The 17734-nt window shown below is 36.7% G+C and overlaps 1 protein-coding gene across 1 annotated transcript in view; it reads right to left on the reverse strand.

The window, feature by feature from the left end:
- LOC106084977 (semaphorin-1A) overlaps positions 1–17734 on the reverse strand; it is a 1175174-nt gene that overhangs the window by 321110 nt on the left and 836330 nt on the right. Inside the window, exon 4 of the mRNA XM_059365678.1 lies at positions 13015–13123. Coding sequence (XP_059221661.1) covers positions 13015–13123 — 109 coding nt within the window. The remainder of the gene's footprint in view (positions 1–13014; positions 13124–17734) is intronic.

A 17734-nucleotide genomic window follows, 5' to 3' on the forward strand; every position in this document is an offset into this window, starting at 1 on the left:
ACTTTCAAGAACTTAATTCGAAAGATTGCTGATATATTGCCCTTATACCACAAGCAAAAAACTGGAAGTTACCATTCTAATAATAAGAAATTATTCGCACTTTCGTTCGGTATTAGTTGTGATTTCAGAGTGGTCCGAAATATAGAGTTTGACCGATCGGGACCATATGAAACTCAAATAAAAGGTATTTTTGGGTTCAAGTATCTAATGGGACGGCTAAAGCCCAAAATTGCCCCAAACCTAAAATCGATCCAAATAGGCACGATTTGGACGATCATGCCAATATGGGACTCAAATGAAATGTATTTGGACTTCGAATATGATATGGCCGCCCCAACCCCCTAAGCCAGTCCCCAAAACGTAATATTAGCTGATCATGACTATATGGCTTTCAAATGAAAGGTATTTCAGAGTAGATTGCGAACATGATACTGAAATATTGGGTTGCCCAAAAAGTAATTGCGGATTTTTTAAAAGAAAGTAAATGCATTTTTAATAAAACTTAGAACGAACTTTAATCAAATATACTTTTTTTACACTTTTTTTCTAAAGCAAGCTAAAAGTAACAGCTGATAACTGACAGAGGAAAGAAGCAATTACAGAGTCACAAGCCGTTGAAAAAATTTGTCAACGCCGACTATATGAAAAATCCGCAATTACTTTTTGGGCAACCCAATATGTGTCCAAGTATCTTGGTGGCGCTCTAACCCTTAAAATCACCAATCCTCACAAATGCCAATAGTCGATTTTTTAGTTTTTCGACTTTTCGACTTTTGTTTGCAAAAAATCGACTTTTCGACTTTATCAAAAAGTCGACTCGGAAAAATTTTTAAACTAACTCGATTTTTTGCAACGCATCGCAAACCTAGCAGTAACATAAACCCAGAAAAACTTTTAAGTCTGTGCAGCTTTCTTTTCGATTATTCGACTTCAAAATCGATTATTTGACTTTTAAACCAGTGAAAGTCGATTTCAACTTTTCGATTTTTTTACACAAAAGTCGACTTTGGGATTCCTATTTTATGTCCACCACTATAGGATAGCGGGTATATTTATTTAGTCATTCCATTTGTAACAAATCGAAATATCAATTTCCGAACCTACAAAGTAGATATATTTCTAATCGTCGTAAAGTTCTAAGACGAATTCACGATGTCCTTGCGTTTGTTGTCTGCCTTTAAAAATTGCGTCATTGAGCTGAAAATTGACACCAATCCATATTTCTTCCATTCGCAGGTTAAGTTGATCGAGTGAAATCCGAGCATATTTGGATATAGTTGCCTAATACACCAATGTCCCGATTAAGGTTCTTGAGCCCACTAAAGGTGCATTTATTATCCGATTTTACTGAAATTTCAAATGGTGACCCACTGACATCCTTGGTTCCGATCGGACTGTATTTACCACATTTATTTACTATATCCACTGACCAATCATGACAATCACGGGATCAAGTGATTTATATTTTAAGTAGAACGCGAACCTAACATATAAACCTACACAATCTGAAATTTTCACAGATTGTGTAAATTGGTCTGGAGGGAGTGATACTACCACTAAATTTCACGTGAACATTCCATTAAGGAACAGGGGATAGATCTCTCATATCAATGAGTTCAGTCCGATTAAAGTTTAAGTTCAATAATAAGGGGCCTCCTTTTTAAAGCCCAGTCCGAACGGCGTGTCGCATAGCGACACCACTTGGTAGAGAAGTTTTAACACGGCAGCATACCTTACAAGTATAGCCAGCTCTAGTAAGGGGATAACCACCGCTGAAAATTTTATTAATGTTTATGGCTGAATTTGAACCCAGGCGTACGGCGTCATAGGCGGACAAGCTAACCTCTGGGCCACGGTTCCCTTTGGCAGACTATGTAGTTTTAAGGAGCGATAGACTAGGTAATTTTATGATATCGGAAGACATCCCCAAATAGGTATCCGACACACTTCCAAACAGGACATGCGGCAATACGGTGGTGGGGGGGGGGGGGGGCTCTCCGACTCTTGGGACCAGAATAGCATATCCGATTCGTGTTTTACTACTACCAAATACTCTTCCTTCGAGTCCCATATTGCCAACATCGATAAACATGTCCTGCTTGTGGGGTGGAACGGGGGTGGAGAGGCCAGCCAGATACTTGATCCTGAAAATAGATATGAGTTTCGTGCTTTATTTACAAATACCTTTCATTTGAGCCACATATTGTATGCCCGGTCTGTGTGCCTGTTTTTAAGGGGTTTTTGGAGAATGGTGGGTCCGGAAAATTTGACACAAATTTTTTATACCATATTCGTATTTTATTCACCAATAATTTTTATTTGAGTCCCATAGTACCATTATCGGCCAATATGGGTTTTTGAAAAGGGGTTTAGGATAGGTACGGCTGTCTAAATACTTGGACCCAATTTTTATACCCTCCACCATAGGATGGGGGTATACTAATTTCGTCATTCTCTTTGCAACTCCTCGAAATATGCGTCTAAGACCCCATAAACTGCATAAATTCCTGATCGTCATGACATTTTAAGTCGATCTAGCCATGTCCTTCCGTCCGTCTGTCTGTCAAAAGCTCGCTAACTTTCAAAAGAGTAAAGCTAGCCGCTTGAAATTTCGCACAACTACATCTTATTAGTGTAGGTCGGTTGAAATTGTAAATGGGCCATATCGGTCCATGTTTTGATATAGCTGCCATATAAACCGATCTGGGCTCTTGACTTCTTGAGCCTCTAGAAGGAGCAATTCTTATCCAATTTGGCTAAAAATTTGCATTTTGTTTTGTTACGATTTCCAACAACTGTATTAAGTGTGATTCAAATCGGTCCATAAGCTGATATAACTGTCTTATACACCGATCTGGGGTCTTGACTTCTTGAGCCTCTAGAAGGAGTAATTCTTATCGGATTTGGTTGAAATTTTCAACGACGTGTTTCGTTATGACTTTTAACAACTGTGCAAAGTATGTTTTATATCGGTCCATAACCTGATATAGCTGCCATGTAAACCGATCTTGAATCTTGACTTGAGCCACTAGTGAGCAAAATTCTTATCCTATTTGAAATTTTGCATGAGGTATTTTGTTATGGCTTCCATAAACTTTGCTAAGTATGGTTCAAATCGGTCCATAACCGGATATAACTGTCATATAAACCTATCTGTGTTTTTTGACTTCATGCGCCACTACAGAGCGCAATTCTTATCCAATTAGGATGAAATTTGGCATTACGTATTTTGTTATGACTTCCAATAACTGTGTCAAAATGATTCAAACTGTTCCATAACCGGATATAGCAAACAAACCGTTCTGGGATCTTGACTACTTGGGCCTCTAGAGGGCGCAATTATTATCCGATTTGGCTGAAATTTTGTTCAACGGCTTCCCCCATGACCTTTAACATATGTGTCAAATATGGTTTGAAACGGTCTATAGCCTGATACAGCTCCCATATGAACCGATCATCCTATTTTACTTCTTGAGCTCCTAAAGGGCGGAATTCTTAATAGAATTGGCTGACATTTTTACACAATGACTTCAACTATGATCTCCAATATTCACCTCAATTATGATCCGAATCCGAACATAACTTGATATATCTTCGATAGCATTGTAATTCTTTTCTTTTATTCCTTTTTTTTGCCTAAAAAGACATATCGGGAAGAGAACTCAACAAATGCGATCCATGGTGGAGGGTATATAGGATTCGGCCCGGCCGAACGTAGTACGCTTTACTTGTAGTTGGGGGCGACTTCCTAGGTACTTGGACCCAATTTTTAATATCAAATCCATACTCTACTCCCAAATACCTTTCTTTTAAGTTTGGTATTGTCCCGATTGGCCAACTTCTACTTTTGGGTGTTGTTTTTGGGGTAAGAAGGAGTGTCCAACCCCTTTCAGATGTTCATTTTGGGTTCTTTTGGACGCAGGACGTCTCCCCATACATTTGGGTCCAAAATTCTTTCGGCATTCTCTTCCCCAATACCTTTCCCCATTCTATAGTGGTGGGTACAGCAGAAATTAACAAAGTATTTAAAAATATTTCCTTTGAAAGCCATAGGGCTTTAATCAATCAACACTGAAATGATTCACACCATTCGCTGCATATTCGTTACATATTCGTTCGTGTTAAGTGGGATAAACAAAAGACATGCAATGCAATGCACGGCTTTCGTCATATTCTCCTTCTACATAAAGAGTTGAATGCTGTTGTTTTGAAATGGCGTGTGGAGGCGACAATATGCATTATTTTTACAAACGGATTCATAGGCAATGACCATTCTCTGATATGGACCGTAACACATTAAAGCTGAAAAAAGCCAGCCAATTTTAGGAAAATACCTTTAAAAATTACTAAGAAATAGAAGGCAAAATTGGCAGATGAAGAGATGTTGTACAACGGCTGAAGAGATTAGCTTACGGTAGCCAAATTAAATCTCCATCTTCGGATGTTGATTTAATTTCAAGACTACAATATAACACATGTGAGCGGTAGGCCCGACAGATGAGGAGGTTAGAGAGCAACACTATCGTAGTGAAGAGTAGTCTGCCCGATACGAAACGACTACAGTGTAGCGTGTTTTGTCTGTGATCAAATTTTTTTCAGTAATCAATAAACAAATACCTAAATTCTTGTGATGTTCATTCCCTTGGTCAAATTAGCTCGACTGTCTTCCCTCTTTTAGAGAAACAATTACGTAAGTAACTTGTTTCATTTATATATTTGCTCGCTTCCATAATATTTTTTCCCAATACTGTTCTCTCTCTTTCTCTCAATCTCTCCCCCCCTCTCTCTCTCTCTCTCTTTGTTTTTGTTTTTCTTTCTACATGTTCTTCATCCACACTCGACTAATTGCGTGACTATGCAAAATATTTCTTTAGCTTAATTGCATTTCTGCACATAAACTTTGTGTTGTGCAAGTGTGAGCGTGAATCAAGTTAGCCTAGGAAATGGTGCTATGGCAATTTTAGAATCTCCAACTACAAGTGTGGGCATATGTGCGTGTGTTTGCCCGTTTGATGTTGGTTAAGCAAAAGAAAGTGCTGTTGGCTAAGTGGTCGTCGTCTGGTTCACTGCAATTCTTGTTAGTTATTTGTGCTACAATTTTGTTTTGGTATTTATTATGTTTAGTTTTGGCTTTTTCTTGTTGTTCCTGCAGTTGTTAATTTCGCCTTCAGGGTATACTAGCACATATACATACAAAAGCAGCAATCTCTACCAGCAAACCACAACACCTACATATGCTCTAAATGAATTTGTAAGCATTAAGACAATCACATATACAAACAAGTTGGCCAAAAATTTTAGTGGTGCTATTCAAAAGGCTTTGGAGAAAAATTAAGAGGAAAAGAGAAAAAATGAATGGAGTAACCATAATTTTCTAAACCAAGTATATTTCAATAATTAAAAACTATTTCGGTATGTTTTGCCGCAAAAAAAAAATTTTTATATTCCAGGATTGGACAACCCTGGTGTTGCAATCTGCCAACTGACAGCTCTATCGTAAAGCTTGACATTTTTGAGGTTATACGTACTCAAAGCTTTTTGACATACGAGTGCTTTTATCTCGCCCAAAATATGGAATTGAGTTGTGAACATTTTCGTGCGATTATTATACCCTCCACCATAGGATGGGGGTATACTAATTTCGTCATTCTGTTTGTAACACCTCAAAATATTCGTCTTAGACCCCATAAAATATATATATTCTTGATCGTCATGGCATTTTAAGTCAAACTACTACGTCCTTCTGTCCGTCCGTCCGCCAGACCGTCTGTTTGTCAAAAGCATGCTAACTTTCGAAGGAGAAAAACTATCTGCTTGAAATTTTGCACAATGGGATTATTAATGGGCCATATCGGTTAATTTAACGGTTTAATGTAACTTACCCCATTTCATTTCAATTCATTTCATTTCACTTCATATCATTTTATTTTATTTTATTTTATTTTATTTTATTTTATTTTATTTTATTTTATTTTATTTTATTTTATTTTATTTTATTTTATTTTATTTTATTTTATTTTATTTTATTTTATTTTTATTATATTTTATTTTATTTTATTTTATTTTATTTTATTTTATTTTTATTATATTTTATTTTATTTTATTTTATTTCATTTTATTTTATTTTATTTTTATTATATTTTATTTTATTTTATTTTATTTCATTTTATTTTATTTTATTTTATTTTATTTTATTTTATTTTATTTTATTTTATTTTATTTTATTTTATTTTATTTTATTTTATTTTATTTTATTTTATTTTATTTTATTTTATTTTATTTTATTTTATTTTATTTTATTTTATTTTATTTTATTTTATTTTATTTTATTTTATTTTATTTTATTTTATTTTATTTTATTTTATTTTATTTTATTTTATTTTATTTTATTTTATTTTATTTTATTTTATTTTATTTTATTTTATTTTATTTTATTTTATTTTATTTTATTTTATTTTATTTTATTTTATTTTATTTTATTTTATTTTATTTTATTTTATTTTATTTTATTTTATTTTATTTTATTTTATTTTATTTTATTTTATTTTATTTTATTTTATTTTATTTTATTTTATTTTATTTTATTTTATTTTATTTTATTTTATTTTATTTTATTTTATTTTATTTTATTTTATTTTATGTTATTTTATTTTATTTTATTTTATTTTATTTTATTTTATTTTATTTTATTTTATTTTATTTTATTTTATTTTATTTTATTTTTTTATTTATTTTTTTTATTCTATTTCAATTTTGTTTATTTTTCTTTATTGTAGTATTTTTTATTTAATTTTCTGCCATGGCAACTCTTAAACAAATTAAACCAAACAAACAACTACTTTAACTACTGCCCCAAACCACATCACAAATTCCTTGTGGTTAACTTCCTTGTCTCGTGTTGCCTCATCTGCTTTCCAACACTCTCATGTTCTTATCTGTTTTCATTGTATCTGTGTCTGGACAAGGGTTTTCCAACAGTTCGGTCTTAATTTCAAGTGAAGTAGAGCTTTGAAGATTTATTTGGGTCAAGAAGCTATTACCCATTTATAACAATAATTCTAGCTTCCATTCTCTACTTATTCGTTCTTTTTTCAGGCATTATAAATTATGCTAAGCAACGTAAGTAAAAGCGATTTATATTCACACAAAAAAATATACAAATTAAAAGGGTTAAAAAGGATTTTTGTAACTTAACAATATATAATGTAGTTAGCAAAAGCTCAAAGCGAGATGAAAAAAAATCAAGAGTGAAATATGTGTATATTTGAGGTGGCTTTTACTTTCGTAAAGAAAAACACAATATAATCGGATTTTTAAGATTTTGTAGCATACTTTGCGGGGTACAAAAATTGAAAATTTAAAAATTTGTTGAAAAAACTCTTATTTAAGTAAAAGGGGACCAGTAGCAACATAATCGAAAATCTATTAAGGGTTGTCGTGAATACGATTTCCACCAGATGCTTAGAAGCGATAGACCAAAGCATCGACCCCTTATGTGCTATCACAACGGACTAAACATATTATAGATAAATCTGAATAAACACTACCAATTTCACTTCAGTGTTCATTATTTTTTGCTTCATTGATTTCGTTGTGTTCTAAATTGTTTCGTGCAGAAAAAATCTGAGTCTACTTTTAAAGTTGGTATAATTTTTTGCACTTTATTTAAGAATGTCAAGAAGAAAGTTTCTCTTCCTCACCACAGAAATGAAACAAAAATCTCTTGAGAAGAAAATAAAATATTAAAAATACAGGATTCTCATTCCTTTTTGTTTGTTTGACGAGAGCAATTAAGCCACAGCAAACCGAGAAGGCAAGGTATTATATGTTAAAAACTTAAGCCAACTTTTAAGAGTTTATTTATTTATATTTTCCACAGCGTTATTGTGTTAAAATAACGATTCACTTTGGTGTTGGTAGAAGCTCGGGCAACATGACACTGAGTTGTCTGCAAGATTGAGGGCATATGTAAAAAGGTTATAGAAAAGGATTAAAAAAATTTTGTGCCGGGTCACAAAAATATTCCAAGGAATTATAAAGTGGCCACCGTGGCGTAGAGGTCAGCATGTCCGCCTATGACGCTGAACGCCTGGGTTCGAAACCTGGCGAGACCATCAGAAAAAGTTTTCAGCCTCCTAATGCTGGCAACATTTGTGAGGTACTATGCCATGTAAAACTTCTCTCCAAAGAGGTGTCGCACTGCGGCACGTCGTTCGGACTCGGCTACAAAAAGGAGGACCCTTATTATTGAGCTTAAACATGAATCGGACTGCACTCATTGATATGTGAGAAGTTTGCCCCTGCTCCTTAGTGGAATGTTCATGGGCAAAATTTGCATTTGGTATAAAGTGGACAAGCATGCAAGACTAGGAACAACTAAGGACATTTCATTAGCGATGTGTAAACTATTTCTTCGAGATAAGGACTAAAGGTTAATGGATGACAGATAAATATAATTCCGAAGCTGCGAACCCTACAAGACTAAGTGGCCTAAGCTTAACTTAAAGAGGAGCATCGCTGTGGTTGACTACAAAAGAGGTCTCACACATCACGTCCGTCATGATAGGTCACTCTATGGTCAGACAAAATTCCCATGTCAGCCGGTTGTACGGACAAAAGTGGCAAGGGCAGCCACCTCAGCGTACAACACACTGCTACAACAACAAAATTTCAGCAAAAAATTTTTTATAGAATAAAATATTGGCAAATTTTTTATAAGGTCATTCCATAACCCTATACCAAATAATAGCTTCTTTTTATATGCTCATGTTCTATTTAAACATACGAATGCATCATCCTCCATGCTGTTATTCGTGCTAGTGTGCACGCGTTTAATTGTAGATTGCTCTCTGGATTTTTTTCACTTTACTTCCGTTTCCGTTGTTATTATAAAATTGCATGCATGCTTAAGAACACTTAAGCTAAACAGTATTCGTGTGTTTTATGGCCCAGCAATAACGAATGTGGGAAAGTTTGTACATGATCTCATGCAGGCAAGGACATACAAAACTGTTATTAATAGTAAACACAAATTTTAATTATAAAAAAAAATTTGTGACAATACACAAAAAATAAACATTTTTATAAAATTGAAAAAAAAAATTGTAAAAAAATTAAAAAAAAAGTCGATTATTTTTTTTTAATGAAGGAGGAAGGAAAGAAGGATAATACCTCCTAGTTCCTACCGTTGAACCACCCAGATCGCTTTACAAAGCCCAATAACTTGCGAATGTTCACATCCGCTATATCAGACAGGTTCTCAAAGAAATCAGAACCTAAAGTGGAACTCCTTCTGGATGCTAGTGCGGGACACACACAAAAGGTGTTCTATAGTCTCTTCTTCTTCTGCGACGATGCCCTCACAGCTTCTGCAGTAGTCGTTGCTGGCAACCTTCAGTCTGTCATCGTGTTTTCCGGTTAAACAGTGACCTGTCATTATAGACACAATAAATGAGTCGTCTGTTCTAGCCAACGAAAGCAAAGCGGTAGACCTATTCAAGTCTAGATTGTCTAGAAAAGGTTGTCACTGGTATGCATTCATCGGCAGTTATTGGGGAAATTGTGTCTGAGCCGAAAGTCTTTTGGGCGATAAGAAGTTTCGACTCCTTTAAGTCGCCAGGCCCTGACGATGTATCAGCGGTGGAATTACAAGCTGTGTCTGATAGACAAGGTCCTTGGCTTAGGGAGATATATTCTGTTTGTATCAGCATGTCACATATACCTATGAGATCGAGGACAAAGGACATTTTCATTCAGAAAGCAGGAAAACCTTACTACACCAAGGCGAAAGGTTTGCGTCCCATTAGTATGTCACTGAACACCTGGGTTCGAATCCTGGCGAGACCGTCAGAAAACATTTTTAGTGGTGGTTTTCTCCTCTTAATGCTGGTAACATTTGTGAGGTACTATGCCATGTAAAACTTCTCTCCAAAGAGGTGTCGCACTGCTGCACGCCGTTCGGACTCGGATATAAAAAGAAGGCCTCTTATTATCATTGAGCTTAAACTTGAATCGGACTGCACTCATTGATATGTGAGAAGTTTGCCCCTGTTCCTTAATGGAATGTTCATGGGCAAGTTTTGTCTGTCATCCTTTATGCTGAAGACTCTTGAGAGGTTGATAGAAACACATCTTAGGGGAAAAATCCCTGGAGATCGCCTGTCGCGGCAGCAGCATGCAGGCAAACCCACTGAAACAGCCCTTTACGACCTTGCCGGCTACATAGAGGGTTCTCTCGCTGTCAAAGAATATACAATGGTAGCATTTCTTGGCATTGAAGGTGCTTTCAATAACCGACGTCAATCATGAAGGAGTTGAAGTTTCTAGGCATCGACTCTACCGTAAGTCATTTACTTACTAACCGATGCATTACGGCAGGGTTGGGATCTGTGAATCCAAAAAGATGGACCAACAGGGGAACACCTCAAGCAGGTGTACTGTCACCTCCACTTTAGGATATAGCTTTTAACAATATATTATTGTCTCTGGAATAAAAAGGTGTTACAGTGGTCGCATATGCTGATGACGTGGCAATTGCAGTTAGGGAAAAGTTTCCCAGCACTCTGAAAGATATACTTCAGAAAGCTCTACGTGCAACAGCAAAGTGGGCTACCGAAAGTGGTCTAGGTATAAATCCAATAGAAGTAGTTCTTTTTAGCAGGAGATATAAGTTGCCTACAATGGAACCTGTCTGCTAGGGGGGAGAGAATGTTCCATTTACAGAAAGCGCAAAATACCTGGGTGTTTTGCTGGACAAGAAATTTAACTTCAAATCCATCATTTTGAAAAAGGCAAGAAAGTCATATCTTGCCCTATACACCTGCAAGAAAGCCATTGGCAAATGTTGGGGGGTTTAGACCGCGTGTCATGCATTAGGTACATACTGCAGTTGTCAGATCTATAATGCCATATGGTGTTGCGGTTTGGTGGACGGCGCTTCAAAAGTCCACCTACTGCTCAATACTTAACCGGATTCAAAGGATGGCTTGTTTGTGCATCACAGCTGCATTGAGGACGACACCATCTGATGCACTGAATTCTATCCTATATCTTATGCCTCTGGACATTGTGCCTAGACATATTGCAGCGACCACTGCCGTGAGGTTAAGGGAGCTATCTCATTGGTCATGTGGCGGCTACGGATACTGTGTTATCCTTGATACAATATCCGATGTTCCAGGCAGTGTGGACTACACCTTACCTGAACCGCTTTTGGATAAAAAGTACCACAATTCCTGATGGAACCGATTGCAACTTCGATATCCCTGGTTAATAAAAGATGCATAGACTTCTATACTAATGGTTCCAAACTCTAAAGATCTAGAACTGGTCATATCGAAAAGGTTACTCGACCACTGCAGTGTGTATCGAGCGGAGATCCTTGCAATTAAGGAAGTGGTGGAATGGCTAAGATATGTCATAACGACGATTGGCATAAATATCTTCTCAGACTGCCAGGCAGCCATTAAATCCTTGGACAATGTATTTCTAAACACAAACCGTTCCGTTTGGCCGGAACGAATTTTATATGCCCTGCACCATCGATCGCATTTGTCAAGTTTTTTGAATGAGTGTCGATTTGGGAAAGCTGTTTATATGGCAGCTATATCAGATTATCTACCGATTTAGACCATACTTGGCGCAGTTGTTTAATGTCATACCAAAACGACACATCAAAAATTTCAACCAAATTAGATAAGACCTGCGGCCTCTAGAAGATCAAGAATTATAAACGAAAGATCGGATTGTATGGCGGCTATATCAGGTGATTAAGACCGTACTTTGCACAGTTTTTTGAAGTCATTCCTCAATGGCACGTGAAAAATGTCAGCCAAATTAGATCAGAATTGGGTACTCTAAAGCTCAAGATGCCTAATCGAGAGATGATTTAGGCAATAATTGGCACAGTTGTTGGAAGGTAATCTTTAGCGTTATGAGCAAAATTTTAGCCAAATCGGGTTAGAATTGCGCCCTATAGAAGCTCAAGAAGTTAAACCCCAACATCGACTATATCTTGATTTAGCCCCCATATAGACCGATCCGCTGTTTTAGGGTCATAGGCCCATAAAAGCCACATTTATTATACGATTTTGCTGAAATCAATGAGTTGTGTTAGGCCCATCGACATTCTTCTTCAATTTGGCACAGATCGGTTCAGATTTGGATATAGCTGCCATATAGACCGATCCGCCGATTAAAGGTCTTGGGTCAGTAATAATTTTTTTTTTGAAAATGTTGAAACTTTAAAAAAAAGTTTTTAAATAATTTCTAACAATTTTTTTTTTTATTTTTCTTTCAATTTTCCGCAATTTTTTCACAAAAAAATTATTCACAAAAATATTTCACAAGAAAAAGTTTTACAAAAAAATCTTCCAAAATTATTTGTACAACCTAAATTATGTTAAAAATTGTGATTAACTTTCTTTATTAAATTTTTTTTATTTAATTCAACAATTAAAAAAAAGTGTCAAATCTGGTAATTGGTGTCCTTATAACTGCTCGAGTATGTGTAAACTTTTGAATTGTTGTTTATTTATATGTATGCAAGCATATCATTATCACTTAAAAAAAGTTAATTGTGCGTGCATGTAAGCGTGTATGTTTACTTAAGCTTTGCATTGTTCATAGTTGACTTTCCATTAAGGTGTAAGGCCCTCCTATGACGGGGGAAAAACACATCCTTGCTCTAATTTTTCTACTTTTTTTCCCAGTGTTACTACTTACTTTGTTGTTGTTTTTCTTGTTTCCCTTTCAAGTGTAATGTTCTGCAGAGATGACTCTCTATAAAACACTGCAGTTGTATGTTGGAAAGGGGCATTGACTTTAGTGTCAAGTAACTGTGCTATTTAGGTTAAAATCCCTTACTCATACACATGTACACACATACACATACACACACACAGTGATTTAGCTTAGTCGAGTGGTTTTTTTTACGAGGAGTGGAAAAGTAACGGATATGGATGGTGAGTTTTGGTATAGTGAATGATGCAAGGCATTACATGCACTGGGACTTACCTCATCTTTGCCTTTGACGACACACATTTTTTGATCTTCTTCAGGTGAGTTCCACACCAGACGTTGCTGCTCCTGAAGATCATGTATGCTTATGTTGTAGACAATATTTCTGGAAAAGAAAAAAGGGAAAAAGGAAAATTAATTGTTAATAATGAAAAGAAAAATTTAGGTTGGAAATTAGAATGCAAAGGATTCTTATGCAAATTCCTAATCAATCAATTGATTACAGGCCAACGAATATTTGGGTTAGGTTAGGTTGAAAAGAGGGTGCAGATATGAGCCAGTAATCGGCTTGTTGAGTGCTCTAAAAACTAGAAAGTAACCTCTAAAAAGAAGAAAATTTTAAGTTAGGAACTCCGTGCCACCCACAAAACCCCTTCAATACCACTCCCCTTAAATACCACACTGATATTGTGTCTCCACCTAAGTACCGGTATCTGTTGGACGTGAAAGCCAGGCAATGGCAAAGGAAATGCTCCAACATGTCATCATCTTCCCCGCCTGCCCTACTCATGCTCTCACTTGCCGCACCGATTTTACATAAGTGAGCTCCTATGTGTCCCGTTATGATACCAATAGCTATACTGACCTCCTTCTTGCCTCCTTTCAGTGATAGCCTCCTCTTCTCACGATCTGGATCCCTCCATAGGATTTTCGGCGTCCTAACGACTGTTTCGCTGTTCCACAATGTTGCATGCGCATTCGTCGCCCACTTCCTTAACTCGAACAGCGTCTACCAGAAAGGCTTCGGGTTAACCATGTTTATTGACGGCAGTCCTCTGGCCTTAATCGCTAAATCGTCTGCCCTTTCATTTCCCCTTACTCTGTTATGGCCAGGCACCCAAACGATGTGGATTTTCCCATCCTCAGAGAAGGCGTTAATCTCCTTCTTACACTGCAAGACTGTTTGTGACCTTACCGTTCTGGTTGTTATTGCCCTTATGGCAATTTTACTGTCGGTAAAGATGTTCACACTCGACATCCTCGCGTTAGTACCACACCACTTCACGCATTTCGTGATCGCCCGAATCTCCGCCTGCAGGACCGTATTATGGTCAGGCAGTCTAAAACAGATGTCAGTCCCTGGGTTTTCAATGCAAACCCCCAGACCCACTCTGTTCTCTAGCTTTGATCCATCCGAGTGACATGATCTTTCAGGTGGCAATACTAGGGTTCCGTCAATCCAAGACTGTGCCGATGGCAGCAGTGCCTCGCACTTGGCTTCAAGATTCATCTCAGGTATCCGGATGGAAACCTCTTCCCTTCCTTCCAGGTGTCCTATCGTCGCCTCGATAATACCGCGATGGTATGAGCTGCTCCCCATCCTCAATCCATTCTCCCATCGCCTTAAGTCTCATAGCTGCTATTATTTTACAGGCTATTTACAACCCAATGAAATTTTATACCCTACACAATAGGATGGGGTCATACTGATTGCGTGATTCTGTTTGTAACACCTCGATATATTCGTCTAAGACCCCATAAAGTATATATATTCTTGATCGTCATGACGTTTTAAGTCAAACTATCCATGTCCGTCCGTCTGTCGAAAGCACGATAAATTATGTCCGTGAAGATAAATTTGAATATAACTTAGCCAAGACACAAACCTGACATTTTAACAGAGCTATGTTAAGTGATAAACAGATACAATTTGAATATGGGAACTTCTGATTCTAATAGCTCTTGATAGGGGCTAATTCTGGTATTAGTTTGTATCACCTATCAATGACCAGTCCAGCTCAAATATAACTTTTGGGGCGAAATATCTCCAATCTGAAATACAATTTGAATATGGGGACTTCTGATTCTAATAGCTCTTGGTAGGGGCTAATTCTGGTATTGGTTTGTATCACCCTTCTATGACGAGTGCCGTTTTAAAAATGGGTCATATAGGTCTTCAAAAAATATTGTTGGCATAGAGGTTTGAGGGTTTAGCTATTATTAAGCATTTTATAGTTGTAGATAAATTCTTTAGCAAGTGATTTTAGAAAATATTTGGTGAGGAAATGCTAAAAATGATTTTTTTATTTAAAATACAAAAAAAAAATTAGTTAACAGTGCTCTGTTTATCACTTAACATAGCTCCGTTAAAATGTCAGGTTTGTGTCTTGGCTAAGTTATATTCAAATTTATCTTCACGGACATCGATAAATTTCGAAGGAATAAAGCTTGCCGCTTGAAATTTTGCACAAATACTTCTTATTAGTGGAGGCCACCGTAGCGCAGAGGTCAGCATGTGCGCCTATGACGCTGAACGCCTGCGTTCGAATCCTGGCGAGACCATCAGAAAAAATTTTCAGCGGTGGTTTCCCCTCCTAATGCTGGAAACATTTGTTAGGTACTATGCCATGTAAAACTTCTCTCCTAAGAGGTGTCGTACTGTGGCTCGCCGTTCGAACTCGGCTATAAAAAGGAGGCCGCTTTTCATTGAGCTTAACATTTGAAACGGACTGCACTCATTGATATGAGAGAAATTTGCCCCTGTTCCTTAGTGGAATGTTCATGGGCAGAATTTGCAATTTACTTCTTATACCATGGTCCATGTTTTGATATAGCTGCCATATAAACCGATCTTGGGTCTTGACTTCTTGAGCCTCTAGAGGGCGCAATTCTGATCCGATTGGAAAGAAATTTTGCACGACCTGTTTTGTTTTGATATCCAATAACTGTACAAAGTATGGTTGAAATCGGTCCGTAACCTGATATAGCTGGCATATAAACCGATCTTGGATCTTGACTTATTGAGCCTCTAGAGGGCGCAATTATTATCCGATTTGAATGAAATTTTGCACGAAGTATTTTTTTATGATATCAGGTCGCAGTTTTCATTCGATCGTCTTCAAATTTGGTACATGCATGTTTTTCGGCCTAGAGACGAAGCCTATTGAAATTGGAAAAAATCGGTTCAGATCTGGATATAGCTGCCATATATATGTTCGTCCGATTTGCAGTAATATTACAAGAAAATGGTCTTTTGTTAACCGATTATCTCGAAATTTGGCAGGAAGGATTTTTTCACGACTCTCGACATTACTGGCGAAATTCATGGAAATCGGTTCAGATATAGATATAGCTCATATATAAAGGGTGATTTTTTTGAGGTTAGGATTTTCATGCATTAGTATTTGACAGATCACGTGGGATTTCAGACATGGTATCAAAGAGAAAGATGCTCAGTATGCTTTGACATTTCATCATGAATAGACTTACTAACGAGCAACGCTTGCAAATCATTGAATTTTATTACCAAAATCAGTGTTCGGTTCGAAATGTGTTCATTCACCGTAACGTTGCGTCCAACAGCATCTTTGAAAAAATACGGTCCAATGATTCCACCAGCGTACAAACCACACCAAACAGTGCATTTTTCGGGATGCATGGGCAGTTCTTGAACGGCTTCTGGTTGCTCTTCACTCCAAATGCGGCAATTTTGCTTATTTACGTAGCCATTCAACCAGAAATGAGCCTCATCGCTGAACAAAATTTGTCAAAATTTGAACACATTTCGAACCGAACACTGATTTTGGTAATAAAATTCAATGATTTGCAAGCGTTGCTCGTTAGTAAGTCTATTCATGATGAAATGTCAAAGCATACTGAGCATCTTTCTCTTTGACACCATGTCTGAAATCCCACGTGATCTGTCAAATACTAATGCATGAAAATCCTAACCTCAAAAAAATCACCCTTTATATATCGCCCTATTTAACTTCTAGAGTTACAGCAAGCTCATTTATTGACTCATCTTGCCAAAATTTTGCAAAAGCTTTCCTCGACGACTGCCACAGCATGTGAGGAGTTTGTTGGAAATCGGTTCAGATTTAGATATAGCTCCCATATATATGTTCGTCCGATTTGCAGTAATATTGCAATAAAATGGTCGTTTGTTAGCCGATTTTCTCGAAATTTGGCAGGAAGGATTTTTTTACGACTCTCGACATTACTGGTGAATTTCATGGAAATCGGTTCAAATTTAGATATAGCTCCCGTATATATATATATCGCCCGATTTTCACTTCTAGAGTCACAGAAAGCGCATTTATTGACCCATCTTGCCAAAATTTGGAAAAAGGCTTTACTCGACGACTGCCACAGTATGTGAGGAGTTTGCTGGAAATCGGTTCAGATCTGGATATAGCTCCCATATATATGTTCGACCGATTTTGAGAAATATTGCAAAAAAGTGCTCATTTGTCAACCGATTTTCTCGAAATTTGGCAGAAAGGATTTTCTCTTGACTCTCAATATTACTGGCGAACTTCATGAAAATCGGTTCAAATTTAGATATAGCTCCCATATTTATTTATAGCCCGATTTAACTTCTAGAGTCACAGCAAGCTCATTTATTGACCCATCTTGCCAAAATTTTGCAAAACGCTTTCCTCGACGACTGCCACAGTATGTGAGGAGTTTACTGGAAATCGGTTCAGATTTAGATATAGCTCCCGTATATATGTTCGTCCGATTTGCAGTAATATTGCAATAAAATTGTCTTTTGTTTACCGATTTTCTCGAAATTGGGCAGAAGGGATTTTTTCTTGACTCTCAATACTGCTGGTGAACTTCAGGGAAATCGGTTCAAATTTAGATATAGCTCTAATATATATGTTCGTCCGATTTGCAGTAATATTGCAATAAAATGGTCTTTTGTTAACCGATTCTGTCGAAATTTGGCAGGAGGGATTGTCGCTTGACTCTCAATATTACTGGTGAACTT

Source organism: Stomoxys calcitrans, chromosome 3, assembly GCF_963082655.1.
Source record: "Stomoxys calcitrans chromosome 3, idStoCalc2.1, whole genome shotgun sequence".
Taxonomy (NCBI): Eukaryota; Metazoa; Arthropoda; class Insecta; order Diptera; family Muscidae; genus Stomoxys; species Stomoxys calcitrans.